Source organism: Trichoderma virens (assembly GCF_000170995.1).
Source record: "Trichoderma virens Gv29-8 chromosome Unknown TRIVIscaffold_2, whole genome shotgun sequence".
In the NCBI taxonomy this organism is placed as follows: domain Eukaryota; kingdom Fungi; phylum Ascomycota; class Sordariomycetes; order Hypocreales; family Hypocreaceae; genus Trichoderma; species Trichoderma virens.
In genome coordinates this window covers 1,047,328-1,060,857 of record NW_014013747.1, presented here as the reverse complement: position 1 = coordinate 1,060,857, position 13,530 = coordinate 1,047,328, and the positions used below count along the sequence as shown (strand labels likewise).

General features: G+C 49.9%; 4 protein-coding genes across 4 annotated transcripts; 2 read left to right on the top strand and 2 right to left on the bottom strand.

Moving 5' to 3' along the window:
* Positions 1-895: 895 nt before the first annotated feature.
* TRIVIDRAFT_188606 (uncharacterized protein) lies at positions 896-2,965 on the bottom strand (the record flags this gene model as incomplete). Its single annotated transcript, XM_014104977.1, has 2 exons — positions 896-2,655; positions 2,710-2,965. 2 exons carry the CDS (start codon positions 2,963-2,965, stop codon positions 896-898), a joined length of 2,016 nt encoding a protein of 671 aa, XP_013960452.1.
* Positions 2,966-9,447: 6,482 nt separating this feature from the next.
* Positions 9,448-11,651, top strand: TRIVIDRAFT_73611 (uncharacterized protein; the record flags this gene model as incomplete). The annotated part of the gene is made up of 5 exons (XM_014104976.1): positions 9,448-10,342; positions 10,400-10,535; positions 10,594-10,700; positions 10,752-11,146; positions 11,225-11,651. 5 exons carry the CDS (start codon positions 9,448-9,450, stop codon positions 11,600-11,602), a joined length of 1,911 nt encoding a protein of 636 aa, XP_013960451.1.
* Positions 11,652-11,703: 52 nt separating this feature from the next.
* TRIVIDRAFT_35562 (uncharacterized protein) lies at positions 11,704-12,152 on the bottom strand (the record flags this gene model as incomplete). Its single annotated transcript, XM_014104975.1, has 2 exons — positions 11,704-11,922; positions 12,012-12,152. The coding sequence occupies 2 exons, from the start codon at positions 12,150-12,152 to the stop codon at positions 11,704-11,706; spliced, it is 360 nt and encodes a 119-aa protein (XP_013960450.1).
* Positions 12,153-12,472: 320 nt separating this feature from the next.
* Positions 12,473-12,892, top strand: TRIVIDRAFT_35915 (uncharacterized protein; the record flags this gene model as incomplete). The annotated part of the gene is made up of 2 exons (XM_014104974.1): positions 12,473-12,561; positions 12,619-12,892. The coding sequence occupies 2 exons, from the start codon at positions 12,473-12,475 to the stop codon at positions 12,890-12,892; spliced, it is 363 nt and encodes a 120-aa protein (XP_013960449.1).
* Positions 12,893-13,530: the final 638 nt, after the last annotated feature.

The following is a 13,530-nucleotide window of genomic DNA, read 5'->3' as shown; positions in this document are numbered from 1 at the left end:
CACAATCCAGGATGCCACCGTAAACATTAGTCATGCTGCAGATCCATCACTGCCCAAATGGGTTACCATGTTTCGATTTGATAGAAAGTAGTAGTTTTTTTCTCGGCTCCTCAAACCGCCGCTATCTAGGTAATCGTAGCTGTACAGGTATACATTATGCTATCCACTAAAATACAAATCCAATGCTTTTTGTTGCGGCATCCGCCATCATCCGCCCGCTAGCTGTTTCGTTTCCCAGGCCTCGTCTGTTTCAGGGCCATGGGCTTGTGTGATCAAGTGCCTGAATTCGAGAAACAATCTATCCCTGCTAGGCTGCCTCGAAGAGTCAACAAGCAAATTGGCCTTTTTCCTGGCCCAAAGACAAAGAAAAATGAAAATGAAAATGAAATGAAAAATGAAATGAACAAAAAATTAAAAGAAAGAATACAAGGAAACAAGTTGAAAAATGGTAATAAAATAAAAACAAAAGAGAGACGGAAGAATAAAATGATTATATCAAAATCATAGAACATTGACATTCAAAAATATGACTGGTCAATTTCCCGGAGAGTACTCTTACTCGCCCCGGCAGTGTCTAATGATTGATGTAAGAGAAAAGCTTTTAGCGCACGCCTAGTCTGGCCAGCCACTGTCGCATCACGATGTTCAAACCGTGTAAGAAATAAACATTAAACAAAAAATATCCATGCAGTGCTAGGCATGACAGGTAGTAAATGAGTGACTTGATGCAAGAACAAAAAAGGCAGGTTCATGACCGGGTATCAATAGCTCTAGGCACGGGGCCAGGATGCATCTATGCAAAGGAGTGACAAGAAGAAGACCGAATCAACGCCGATAATGGCATAACTGAGTGGGAGAAGAGAAAGAGGCAAAAGAGACTGGGTGTGAAAATTGCTCATTTCGGCTTAAACACTGCACTGGTAAGGAATATTTCAGGTTCCTTTGGCACGTCTTTGAGAGGAGGAACCGGTGCAGGGGGGGACGGTGGTACGGGAGAGTGGATAGCTTTCATGGAAGTAGGCGGCTTGAAGAAGAAGCTCTTGGGCAACATCGGCGAGGGGGCGAGAGTGGGAGAGTCGGGCTGGGCGCTAAGCCTAAAGTTGCTGCTTCTCGGTACTTCGTGTCCGATTTGTAGAAACTCGGACTGGCTCGCCTCGGGCTTGGGTGAGGCATTTGGCTCTGGTGTGGCAGACTCTGGGGTGGCATTGGACTCTGGAATGGCATTGTTCATCCTGATGATCTCATCCTCAACGTCGGTCAGGAGAGCAAAAAGCTCATCGCCGGCATAGATGCGGATGCTCTCACCATCTGTGCTCTTCATGGTAGACTTTCGTGATAGGTCGGTTTTGTTTTCAGGTACAACTTCCTCGGCGGGCAGCTCAAGAACCATACTGGGTACTTGAGCCACCACTCGCAGAGGCGGCGGTGAGGCACTCTCAGGCCTGTCGCTGAAAGTTGTCTTAACCGGGCTCCGTGGTGGCGTGGCAATGTCCTGGACTACCCGTATTTGTACAGGGGATGGTTGTCGTACAGGCGAAGATGGTTGTGGTTGTGTTTGTTGTGGTTGTTGCTGTGGCGGGGGGGTCTCTTTGCCGATGGAGAGTATGGCGGCCGCAGCAATATGTTCAAGCAGCTTCTGTCGAACACGTGTACGCCTGTTTTCTGTTCGCTCGAGCTTAATTACCCAGCCATCGATAGAGGCATCTAGCTCGGCCAGCGCCTCCTCCTGTCTAAGCATGGACTCGGCACTTAACCGGGCTCCTCGCATTGGCGACCGAAGGTATTGGCAAATACGAGAGTGAAAGTTGCGACGACCGTTCCTCAAAGAGTTGTAGGTACGGCGGAGGTACTCTGCTCGTTCGTCGAGTCGTCGGAGTTCTTTGGATAAGCTTTCGACATCTTCAACACGCAGCACCTCGAATCTCTCAGCCTGGCCAAGCGCCTGCTGGCGAAGAATACCCAGATCATTGGCACTCATTTGGCTAGCAGCCTTCTCTGGTCTGCAGCCCGAAGGAAGCTCCTCAAATGCGCGCTGCTCGGCGCTCTTGGATCGCTTCTTTTCGCCGTTGCCTGGATGAGAGTTGCTCTTCTTGTGCGGCTCCGTTCGCTTCCTTGGTCTACCTCTGTCTCCCTGTGATTCAGAGGCAAATCGCCTATGGCTATACGAGCTATCTTCCGCTCGGTTGGCGCTCAATGGCATACGAGGCTCCCATTGCTTGATGGCAGAGCTCTTCTCCATAATCGGTGCTGAGACAGGAGTTGGCAGTGTGGTGGCCGAGGTGCCTTCAGTGCTAGACGAACTGAGGAAGCCGCTAGAGTCCGAGGTAGAACTGCTAATAGGAGTCAAGTACTGGTTGGTACTAGTCCCCAGTGGTGGTGTATTCTCAGCCTCGAGATGACTCGGGGGAGAAGGCTGTCGTACATATTGCATAAAAGACAGCTGCTCTGGCTCGGGGATAACCAGGGGTGCCAGTCGCTTTGGTGAAGGCAAGCGAGGAGGCCGAGGGTCAATGGGTCGTCTCTTCACCTCGATCTGCTTTGGAGCTGCGTATATGGCTCTGCTAAGCGTCAATGGAGGGACTGTATCTTGTGTTGATCCGTCTTGAGGAGCACTAATAGAACGTTCTCGCAGCGGTGGTCGACCCGGTATTGTTGCTATAGAGTTATGTTAGAGCTGGAATAGTAAATGCTGGAGGGGTATGTTCTTACGAGAGTCCATAGTAACCTCCTGGACCGTTGTCATCGGTCCCAGTTCCGGGATGGTGGCTTTTCGACGCCGGACAATAGTTTGTTGGTTCACTTTGATCTTCAGCGTTGGAGCAGCACCTGGCTTCTCGTTGAATTCGCTGTTGTTCATGGCCATTGCAAAAGCAGTCTCGGGATCCACCGAAGCATTGCTGTTAAAGCTAGGCGACTGCCTCCCCTTGGGGAAGAGCTGATATTTCCCTTGTCCCTCTTGCTGCATCTTTCTAGAGTTTGGCTTCTCGTTGTCTGATAGAGCCGCCAGCGGCGCTGACTGAAATGGCGGGTGTAAGTTAGTGGTATATATGATAAGAGGGCATGTGCTTACGGAAAGCATCTGAAGAGCGGGTGAGAAAGGCCTCGACATTGCACTCTGTCCAACCCCAGTCATGCAGCCAACAATATGATCCATTACTCGTATGGATCAGTTATAGAGGGAAGACACAGTCATCCAGCTCCAGGTGAGATGAGAATAGCAGTTCGCCTCAGACGACAGTGCTACACATTCAACATCCTCAACGATTCTCCCATCCAGCAAGAAGGAGAGCAAGGCATTGGAACAAGGCGAAGAGGGTATATATCTACGCCACCGGGACGACGGAGCCTGGAAGAAAGACGCATTGCACTCAAAACGAGGGCCTGCTGGGCTAGCGTGGAGAACATGGATGTCCACCCTGTTCCTCTTCGCTTGCACCCGACTGCGAAGGGGGAACCCACAGGCACCACACAACCGAAGGGCCAGGAGAAGGCAGCGGGCCCAAAGAGTTGTAGCTCAAGTGTCAAGGATATGAAGATGCTGGTCCTGTCTGTGACACGGGTGCATTGGGTGGCTGTACAAGCACCATGCTGGACGGAGAGCCACCAGGGTGGCCCGTGTTAGAGTCGAGTAGGCTGCGGCGGAAGCTTCAAAAGAGGCATAGACAGCCGGACCCTGGCTCGAGGAGCTACTGGCACTGCTGCATGGCAACCAGGAGTCAAACGCTAGGCCCCTGGACAGACTCGACCCGTTCTTCAGGTTGGAGCGTCTTCCCCACCGCGCCAGGATATCCTTGCCTGCCATGATGTTCGCCCGCACCAATCCGATCTTTCGGGCGATTGCGTTTTAGCACCGGTATTCGGGGGCTGCTAACGCGAGAGAAGAGCAGGACAGAAGGCCAGACGAAGATGGGAAAAAAGATAAGGCCCTGTTGATGGGACTAGCGTCAGTGGGGGTTTGGTTTCAGGCGTCAGTGCTCTGCCTTGCGGTGCCTGCATTTTGCTTTGCCGTGTTTGTATGAGGAAGCAGGATTCTGGGGGCGATGATCGACACAATCACTGATGGGCGAGGCAGTTGCTCGAGAGCCTGGGGGCAGCCTTGCCATTCGGTATTTGACGAGATTAGATGGCAGCATCACCAAGAGAGAGAAAAAGTGGTAGACTTGTACTCCGTAAGCGAGAAAGAAAAAAATAAGCCTGAAAGCCAAGGCGTCCACTTGAGACATTGGACGACAAGGCTCCGGGGTTGCACGTGCTGCGAGGCAGGCCCCTGGCGATTTTCCGGTGGCTCTGGCTTTGCGGCTGCCCAAAACTGTATAGCAGAAGCCGGTACGAAATCACAGAATCCAAGCTTCAATATTGGAGTATCCAACCTAGGCGATTTGCAGTAGCACTTAGCAGGCTTGCAGGCCTCTATTCTCTCCAATCTCCACTCGGCCCTTCGTCAGTCACCGTTAGCGCGTCGCAGACTCAGCCTTCTCGTACGAAGTACTTCGTAACTGCAGCTGTCCGGGGGGGAGGGGGCTGCGTTTGTTCTGCTTTACGGTGCGTTGCCACTCTCTTTTGTGCTGTAAGCGATCTCGATGCTCCCGGAATAGCGCAATGCAATAGCCAAGACATGGAGTGCACGTTGGTGGTGATCCTTCATCTTCATCTCATCTCTGCCTCGCCACTGGGGGCTGCACAAGGAGGCTGCAAGACGATCATATGCACCTTTTTGGCCCCAGGGAGTCACAAGACCAGCAGGCTGAGGCTACGGCCTACCTCCTAATGGGCCCAATTATCCAATCGCTTTTTATATCTCCGTAATGGTTTCAAGATTGCCCTGTGGTGTTTACATCCCTCTTTTCCCATGGTGTATATTCGTCCTCAGCTTGCATTGCCCCCATAAAGGACCAGCGTTGTAAGGCATTCGTCTCCAATGATTATTTTTAGTTGTTTGTGATGCCACTAAGGCTGTTTGTAATCATCTTATTCGGAAAATATTAGGCGTATTGGCAGAATTCAAATGAGGCTTTTCTAGTACATGTAGGTTAATCTGGAATATGATACCGCTCTTCTGACGTATACTTGCTTCACTCACTACCCTACATACCACCTCGATCATGAGCTCATTCCGTTGCTTTTGACGCCGGCATTCCCGATGAACTCAATATTGTGCTCATATAATTTTGCCCGAAATACAGTCTCTCAGGGTAGTTGTGGAGGGAACCTTGGCGATTACTTGGCGATTTCGCCCTGCCAAGCTGAATTCTTGGGCTATTGATGTACATGACTGCGCGTCTATGCATAAGCACAGACTCTACGGAGAACAACTTGTAGGCTAACATGAAGATCTAATCCGAATGGGTGATGATGAGGGTCATGGCAATCGATAATTGTCAAACCGCAACTAGACACACCGATAGTGTTTCTAGAAGCCGTCACATCTCCGTCACATCGTTGATGGATGCAAGCCGTGTGATCAATGTTTGGAGATGCACACCCTCTCGTAACGCATTTTGATACACGGCACGGTTTCTCGGTGCTAAACGGAGTATAGTCGTGTGCAGCCACGCTGTGTCGGGCCTAAATCTGATACGACATCTAGTCATGCACCGCACATCACCGCACCGCACAGGCAGGTCTTGCAAATCTCAGCTCAATCATTGTGGACTGCGGCACTGCATTTCGTTTTCCATGCGCATATTCTCCGCCTGCACAGACTTTCATGTTTCCAGGCGTGCATCAAGGCTTGGCGTATTCTCCGCTTCGTCTTTGTCAGTGCGCGGAATCGGAGTAGCAGGGGTCAAGGATTCTAGGCCAATTCCATGAGAGAATGTGCACAACCGCCCCCGTAACGTCTTCCTTCCCGTTCACAGGCTTCTGCTCTACGTAACTCCAGCCGGATAGGTCTTTTTCCGTGCAAAATGCTATTTCGGATATCTCCGACAGCTAATTACTATCATTATGCATCGCCAACAGCGGGAGCAAAATTTCCTTTCGTGATGTTCTTCGGAGATTGAGCCAAGACCCGAGCACTATTCTTCACGAGAATGATTTTTTTCAAGTAAAACCCAAAGTCAAAGCAATTTACAACTACGAAAGGTATAATGAGGGCAGAGATTGCTTCCACCTCTGCTCCGGTTTGGTGTATATTGATCGAGAGTTCCGGTTTCAAGTTGTTTCAACCCCTGAGCCAACTCCTGCTTACAAGCCTGTTCTGCGGGGAAACAAGCCCACAGAAAGAGCCAATTGGATCTTTGTTTCTCTCTCTGCCGTGATCTTGTTTTGTCCAAGGAGAAAAAAGACGATGGCGTTGTCAGTGAGTTGAACATTGTTGAACTTGATGGTCATGATTCAAAGATCCACCGCGAATCCGATGTCCGGCCCCACTCACCGCCGTAACGGTGGAGGCTCTTTGCTTTTTCCAGCCGCTAAACAACTTCTCTACAGCCACGGCGATGAAATATTCGAGTCCTGCCTTGTAAATGAAGCCAAATCATAATTACATAGCTCTGCCATTGGTAATTTTCTAAGCCTGGAGAGAATACGTACATCATGGGCTCCAGGAAAGACCCGAACCCACGCCGGGTTGAGTTCACCCCGTGCTCAGCACTAAGACCAATGGCGTCTCTTTTGTCGATGGACAAAGATTTACAACGACAGAGCGGCTCTGACTTGGTCTGGCTAATGCCATGTTTCAGATCTTGGGTCAAACGCAGTGCGTCCGTTTCGTCGCCCACATGAATCGACCCCACAGCGCCTTGACCTTCAGAACAGTGAAGGATTCTGCAATGCATCTATAGAAAAGGTAGGGTCGTTGGGTCGCATAGGGCTGCTTGTGGGTGTGGCATGGAATCATCTAGAAAAATGACTTGTCAAAAAATCGTGTTCAGCTTCAAGTACAATCTATGGAGGGTGGTACAATACCAGTGCTTCTATTTATAATTCGAGAAGGTGTCTCGCATACACAGTTATATGAATAAGGCCACATTCATATTAAAGAACTCTGATAAAATTAAGATCAAGATCGACGCTGGATATGTACAATGGCGACACTCTTAACGCCACATTATCAACAAACACCAAATAATATCGCCCTCTGGTGTTTTGCGCCATTATTCTCCAACCACTTGCAAACTCGTAGCTCAATACCTACCAACCCACTCTTAGGATAGTATTGAGGCTAAAGCAAGAGAAGTGCCGACTTGAACTCATTCTTGAGCATCCTCGGTCGTGTCGTCTGTCTCCCATGTGGATTCGACTGTTAGCTTCATTTCCAAAACTAATTGTAAAACAGGAAAGAATCATATTGGCCTTGCTGTTCTTGTTGGGCACTGGGTTTAGGTGATGCATTCGTAAATATGTCGAAGTTGCTTTGCATCTACCAGTCTGGTATCTTTTCACCAGAGTATGCTATCATATGTTGCATTATAGAGATTACAGGTTACACATTCCAGACTACAAATTCTAGATTTTCAAGCATTCTCTGGACACCCCTAACCTAAGGATTTACCAAATGAAGAATTCCGGTATTCCGATGATAGGTATATTACATTGAAGAGAGTGGCGTTAAGGAGGGTCGTGTTCAGGAGGGGTATTGCCCCGTTTGGAGGTGAAAAATCGTTCCTTTGATGGATCGATGAATAGAGGGTTACCAATCTTGTGGAAATGGAGAAGTCGGACAATGTTCAGGGTCTATGAAGCAGAATGGATAGAACAATGAATGACCGAGGGTAGATGAAGGCGTCAAAAACTCTTCTTTAAATCCAAAGAAATATCTCATCTTAAGGTTCAGTAATGATGCTAACCCAACAGCATGTCCTAATAGCGGAGCAAGCCTGATGTACTTGTACATGTTTACCTGACCCTACCCACGGTACCTTCACGTCATTGATCAGGCGCAGTAGATCGAATTCTCAAGGCACCACCAAATTCCCACTTCTACTAGGTAGTAGAGAGTAGTATCTACCTACCTGTATCTAATACTGATATGATCCAGTGGCATCTTGAATACCCTGAAGTAATATAGAATGCGTGGAAATAGATAACATCAAACTGCCTAAGGTATCTATACAAACTCAGACTTTTGACAAGCTAGTTCGGTATTGGAAGAGAATTACTCTCTTAACTCTTAAGTAAGCGATTTGGATTCACAGCATCGGCAGGCATATGACTTTAGAACACTGAGGAGATTGGTTATAGCGAAGAACTCTTGGTTTTTCGGCCATATGAATGTACATGTACCTGGAAGTCGGAGAAATAGGTACTTTATATTTTGCTAGGTACATAGTAAAAGAACGCGGTCCCAACGGACGTATACCGGCAGTATTTAAAGTACCGGTAGAAATGATGCCTTGGCAAAACTCTTTTTGTAGCTTGTGGCCAAGCAGCTTAAGTAGGGCCATGGATAACGCCCAATGCCATCCACATCGCATATGACTCGCTCCACGCTGGCTTTTGTGGCACCATTGTCTACGGAAGGCCTCGGATGAAGCTGAGTGGGATTATCTGGATGAAATTTTATGTGCTCATGCTTCTAGTGTTAGTAGCCCTCGATTAGATGTTGGGAGAATTTTTTTCTTCTCTTTTACCCACTCAAAGTCTACATCTACGTCTCCCCTAGTACACCTTTGCCATCTTCTCTACCAGTGTTAGTAATGGAGACGCTTTGATATGTTTGTAACAGAGTGTATAAGCAGAGCGTTTGCAGGCAAAGTGATGTACAAGTCGAGTTGATTTTCGTTTCTTCACTAATTAGCAGTACACTCTTTACCTGCCAATATATAAAGCCAGGGCTACGCTCCACGATCAGTCCGATCTGACACTTGCAAAATGTTTCTAGCCAAGGTGTCTGCGGCTCCGCATCACTTCTTCCGGTCCCCATTCTCATCGGTTTTTCATCGCGTCTCAATTGAAACAATGGCCCATGCTAGGGCTCATCTCTGTGGATTTGACACCCCAAGTGCCCGGTTCAGCCGCGTGAAACGAGAGGCCACCCCGGATGAGATCCTTTGTTTCTATCCAGGAAGCTTAGCGGTCGTTTCAGGTGCACAGTGGCGGGGAGCGGCTTGGAGCCGATCGTTTCACGGCTGGTCTAGTTGTCAACTCGACTAGGCTAATCTGATCAAAAACCCCGAAGAGGATGAACAAGAAAGAGGGAAAATGAATTGCTTCAAAAGAGTTGAAAGTCGTGATGGATTCAAATCCAAGCGCAATCAAACAATCCATCAATCACATAATCAATGCATGAGATTCGCTGAGCCGAAAGAGCCCACAGTGGAAACTCAAAATGTTCCGCAAGTGGTGCGGCACGTGATGCTCCTCGAATAGGAACTGGACAATGAAGGACCTTTTGCAAGCTTGCTCGACGCTTCAATGAGCTCGAATTCGAACTCGGCTTGAGTCGGTCCTTTTGCCCGCTCCATCTCGCCGTCGAAAAAACCCTCGAGTTTGTGTTTGTGCCACATGTCGTGGTTCTCCCTCCGAGTTGGTCTTTTACGCAGCACGAATCGCATCATCACAAGCTACGCAAGGCGGGGCTTTGCAACAATCAACACCATGGCCGGCACTCGTGATCCCACCACACTGTCCAACTACGGCGCTTGGCGCACGAGGCACACCACGGCCAACTTCAACATTGATTTTGAGAACAAGCGCCTCAAGGGTTCCGTGGTGCTGCAGCTGGAGAGCCAGACGGACAAGGAGAGTAAGGAGATCATCCTCGACTCGCGCTTCGTCAACGTCTCGTCCGTCAACGTCAACGACACAGCATCCAAGTGGGAGCTGAAGCCGCACTCGGATCCCTTTGGAGCACCGCTGCATGTGCAGGTTCCCGATGGCGCGGCCAAGGGCGAGATCGTCCACTTGGCCATCGAGCTGGAGACGACCAGCAAGTGCACTGCGCTTCAGTGGCTGACGCCCGCTCAGACGTCCAACAAGAAGCACCCGTACATGTTCTCTCAGTGCCAGGCCATCAACGCTCGCTCCATCTTCCCCTGCCAGGACACTCCTGATGTCAAGTCCACCATCAGCTTCAAGTTCACTTCCACCCTCCCGGTTGTTGCCAGCGGTGTTGCTGTTGGCGACCACACGGCCACTCCCGGCGTGGAGAAGGTGTATGAATTTGAGCAAAAGGTCCCGATCCCTTCGTACCTGTTTGCTGTTGCCTCTGGTGATATCGTTGCTGCCCCTATTGGCTCCCGCAGCAAGGTTGTTACTGGCCCCAATGAGCTCAAGGGCTGCCAATGGGAGCTCGAGCGCGACATGGAGAAGTTCTTGGAAATCGCCGAGAGCATCGTCTTCCCTTACAAGTGGGGAGAGTACAATGTGCTCGTTCTGCCCCCCAGCTTCCCCTATGGAGGTTAGCATCATCTATGCATCAATCGGGCTTCAGTGGCTTTGCTAACATGTATGTCAGGCATGGAGAACCCCATTTACACTTTTGCTACCCCCACCATTATCAGCGGTGACAGGCAGAACGTTGACGTTATCGCTCACGAGCTTGCCCACAGCTGGAGCGGTAACCTGGTGTCCAACGCCAGCTGGGAGCACTTGTGAGTATTTTGAACTGTTTCTTTGAGATTTATGAGACTGGTCTGACAAATATGGCAGCTGGCTGAATGAGGGCTGGACGGTTTATCTGGAGCGACGAATTGAGGCTGCTGTCCACGGCGAGCCTCAGTTTGACTTTTCATCCATTATTGGGTGGAAGGCCCTCGGTGAGTATCTGTGTTGTAATTGATGTAGGCGAAACCTAATGCCGAGTTTAGAGGATGCTGTTGCACACTTTGGCGCGGACCACGAGTACACCAAGCTGATCATCAGCCATGACAACGTGGACCCTGAGGATGTCTACAGCACTGTTGCTTATGAAAAGGGCTTCCACTTCCTTTACTATCTGGATCGCCTCGTTGGCCGAGACAACTTCAACAAGTTTATCCCCCACTACTTCACAAAGTGGGCTGGCAAGTCTCTGGACTCGTTCGAGTTCAGGGATACCTTTGTAGACTTCTTCAACAACCTGGGTGATGAAGAGGTCAAGCAAAAGGTCGCTACCATCGACTGGGAGGGCAGATTCTATACCCCTGGCCTGCCTCCTAAGCCCGAGTTTGACACCACCCTTGCTGGCCAATGCTATGAATTGGCTGAGAAGTGGAAGGATGCTGTGAGTCTTCTCCTTCACCTCTTTTTGAGCCGTACTATGGCGCTTCATTGCCGCATGCTAACATTGCGAAATGAACAGTCCTATGTGCCCAACGCCAAGGATATCGAATCCTTCTCCTCCAACCAAAAGATCGTTTTCCTCGAGAAGCTGCAGCAGTACGAGCCTCTGAGCTCCGAACGAGCACAGCTCCTCGGCAGCGCCTACGATCTCCTCAACACCCAGAACGTGGAGCTCAAATTTGCCTATCTCCAAATTGCTCTCAAGGCCAACGACAGCACCAGCTACCAGACTACCGCCGATTTGCTCGGAAAGGTCGGCCGGATGAAGTTTGTTCGACCCTTGTTCCGCTCCCTGAGCAAGGTTGATCGCAGCCTCGCCCTGGAGACTTTTGCCAAGAACAAGGACTTCTATCACCCCATCTGCAGGGGTATGGTGGAAAAGGATCTTGGTGTCTAATCCCCCCTATTTATAGCAAAGAATGAAAAAAAAAGAAGAGAAAAGAAGCACATGGAACTTTTTTCACCCATCCATGTCTATTTCGTCTGTGATGCAATGCTTTACTCTAGCCATGTTGAAGTCTTCATGGTTTCCGGCCACGTCTGCCCCTCTTTTCTCTCAAATTTCTGCAAGCTCTGGACATCGGCTGCGCCAAAGTTGCCGTACAAATGTGGGAACCCATCCTCCCACTTGAGCGGATCCGCCAGCTGTGCCAGCTCCAGCTTGATGAGCCACAGCTCAGAAGCCTCAGTAAAGAACAAATTGGCCGTATTGGGAACCTGGATGTATCCCGCAAATGTCAGATGAACCTCTCTAGCTACTAGGTATGTAATAATTAAACACTAGTAAAGCTTATTGCGGTATTTACCTGTGTAGCCGTGCTTAGGTGGACAAAGCCATCGTTTGCATCGAGCTGTGAGAAGGGAAACTGCTCAGGCAGCGGGTCTTGGGGAGCGGCAGGCAAAATTTTGTAGATGTATTTGGGGAGGGGGTTGGGCGGAGCAGACATGGTGAAAGCGGCGATGATGGTATGTCACTACAAGGCTTGTTTGGGTGAGCGTGATATACAGTGATATCGAGATGTTAGATGGAAAAAAAGCGTCGATGTCAGCTTAAGCATTGAAGGGAATAGCTGTTCTGGAGTGGTGCAGTGCGTATGTTTTTACCGCACAGTAAACCGAATTGGAAGCTGCTTAGCGCGGGGTTCCGTGAAGCTCCCTCAGCTTGCACCACTACACGAAGCTTCTGACGACATTTGACACCGATAACCCGTCTGAATCGCTAAATTCTGACGCTTCCAAATGAAAGTTTCCTGAGCATCACAGAGCAATGTCGTGGGGGCCTGTACCCTCTCAGCTGCGTCTGCTCTCCCAACTGAAAAATGCGTCTGTTGGTGACAAAGTGAGGTTCTTGGGATGGTATGCCGGATCTCTCTCCCCTTTGGCCTTGGTATCCACTGCTTAAGCCCACGACAGCGTCACTTCGTACGATACTGCAGCAGCATGTCTCAATCTAGGGCACATGTACCCGCCAGGCACTAACGAGACTGTACGGGTTAACATTGAGCTGGTTCTCGAGACCATCCAGCCAGGAGTAACGCAAGTTGGGCAATGGGTGAACGTTGTGGGGTACATCGTCGCGGGCAATGAGTCGCTTGTGCATGTCCAAGCCCTGTTATTGTGGTCAACGGGGCCGTTGGATATTGGCAGATACGAGAAGAGCCTGCAGGAACAAGTGGCTGGGCTATGATGGGCCTCTATTTTATCTGAAATCTGCTACTATACTGGAGGCGCTGGACAGTCTTGGAGCGGGCGAAGGATCTTGATGCCGCAAAACTACAAGTGCATTGATATGGATGGGCTTTAATGCGTGACAGCTAGCAAATCCGAAACAAAACAAAGAGACTCCAGAGTTGACGGCATAGACGAGAAGCCGCGCCACGAGGCAGGGTGGGGCGCATAAGCATCCATCAAAACAGAGGTGGTGATCAATACATTATGGATACATACATTACAGCACCTGCGTGTATTGGATGTCGACATGGACTCAATCAAAGTGAAGCCCCTAAAGCGCTTGCCCATGGGTGGGATGAGTCCAGCCATGGCGGGCTTGCTCCCTGCGAGCTCTCCCCTAATCCCGCCATCCGCCAGCGATAAGGCTCAGTAAAGAGTGGCGGCTAATCCGCGGCGCCTGTGTTCATGTTCACAAGCTTAGACCGCAAACTCGCTCCCCTGGCTATACCTGCATGCTCTCCGCTCCAATCAAGAGAAGAGGGCCGCTCCGCCGCAAGGAGTTCAAGATCAGCGCGACCGCGTTTCTTTCTCCTGGCGACACTCCTTTGCCTTTTCTCTTGTTGCTGTTTGCACCATTTCTGACGACTTCCGGAC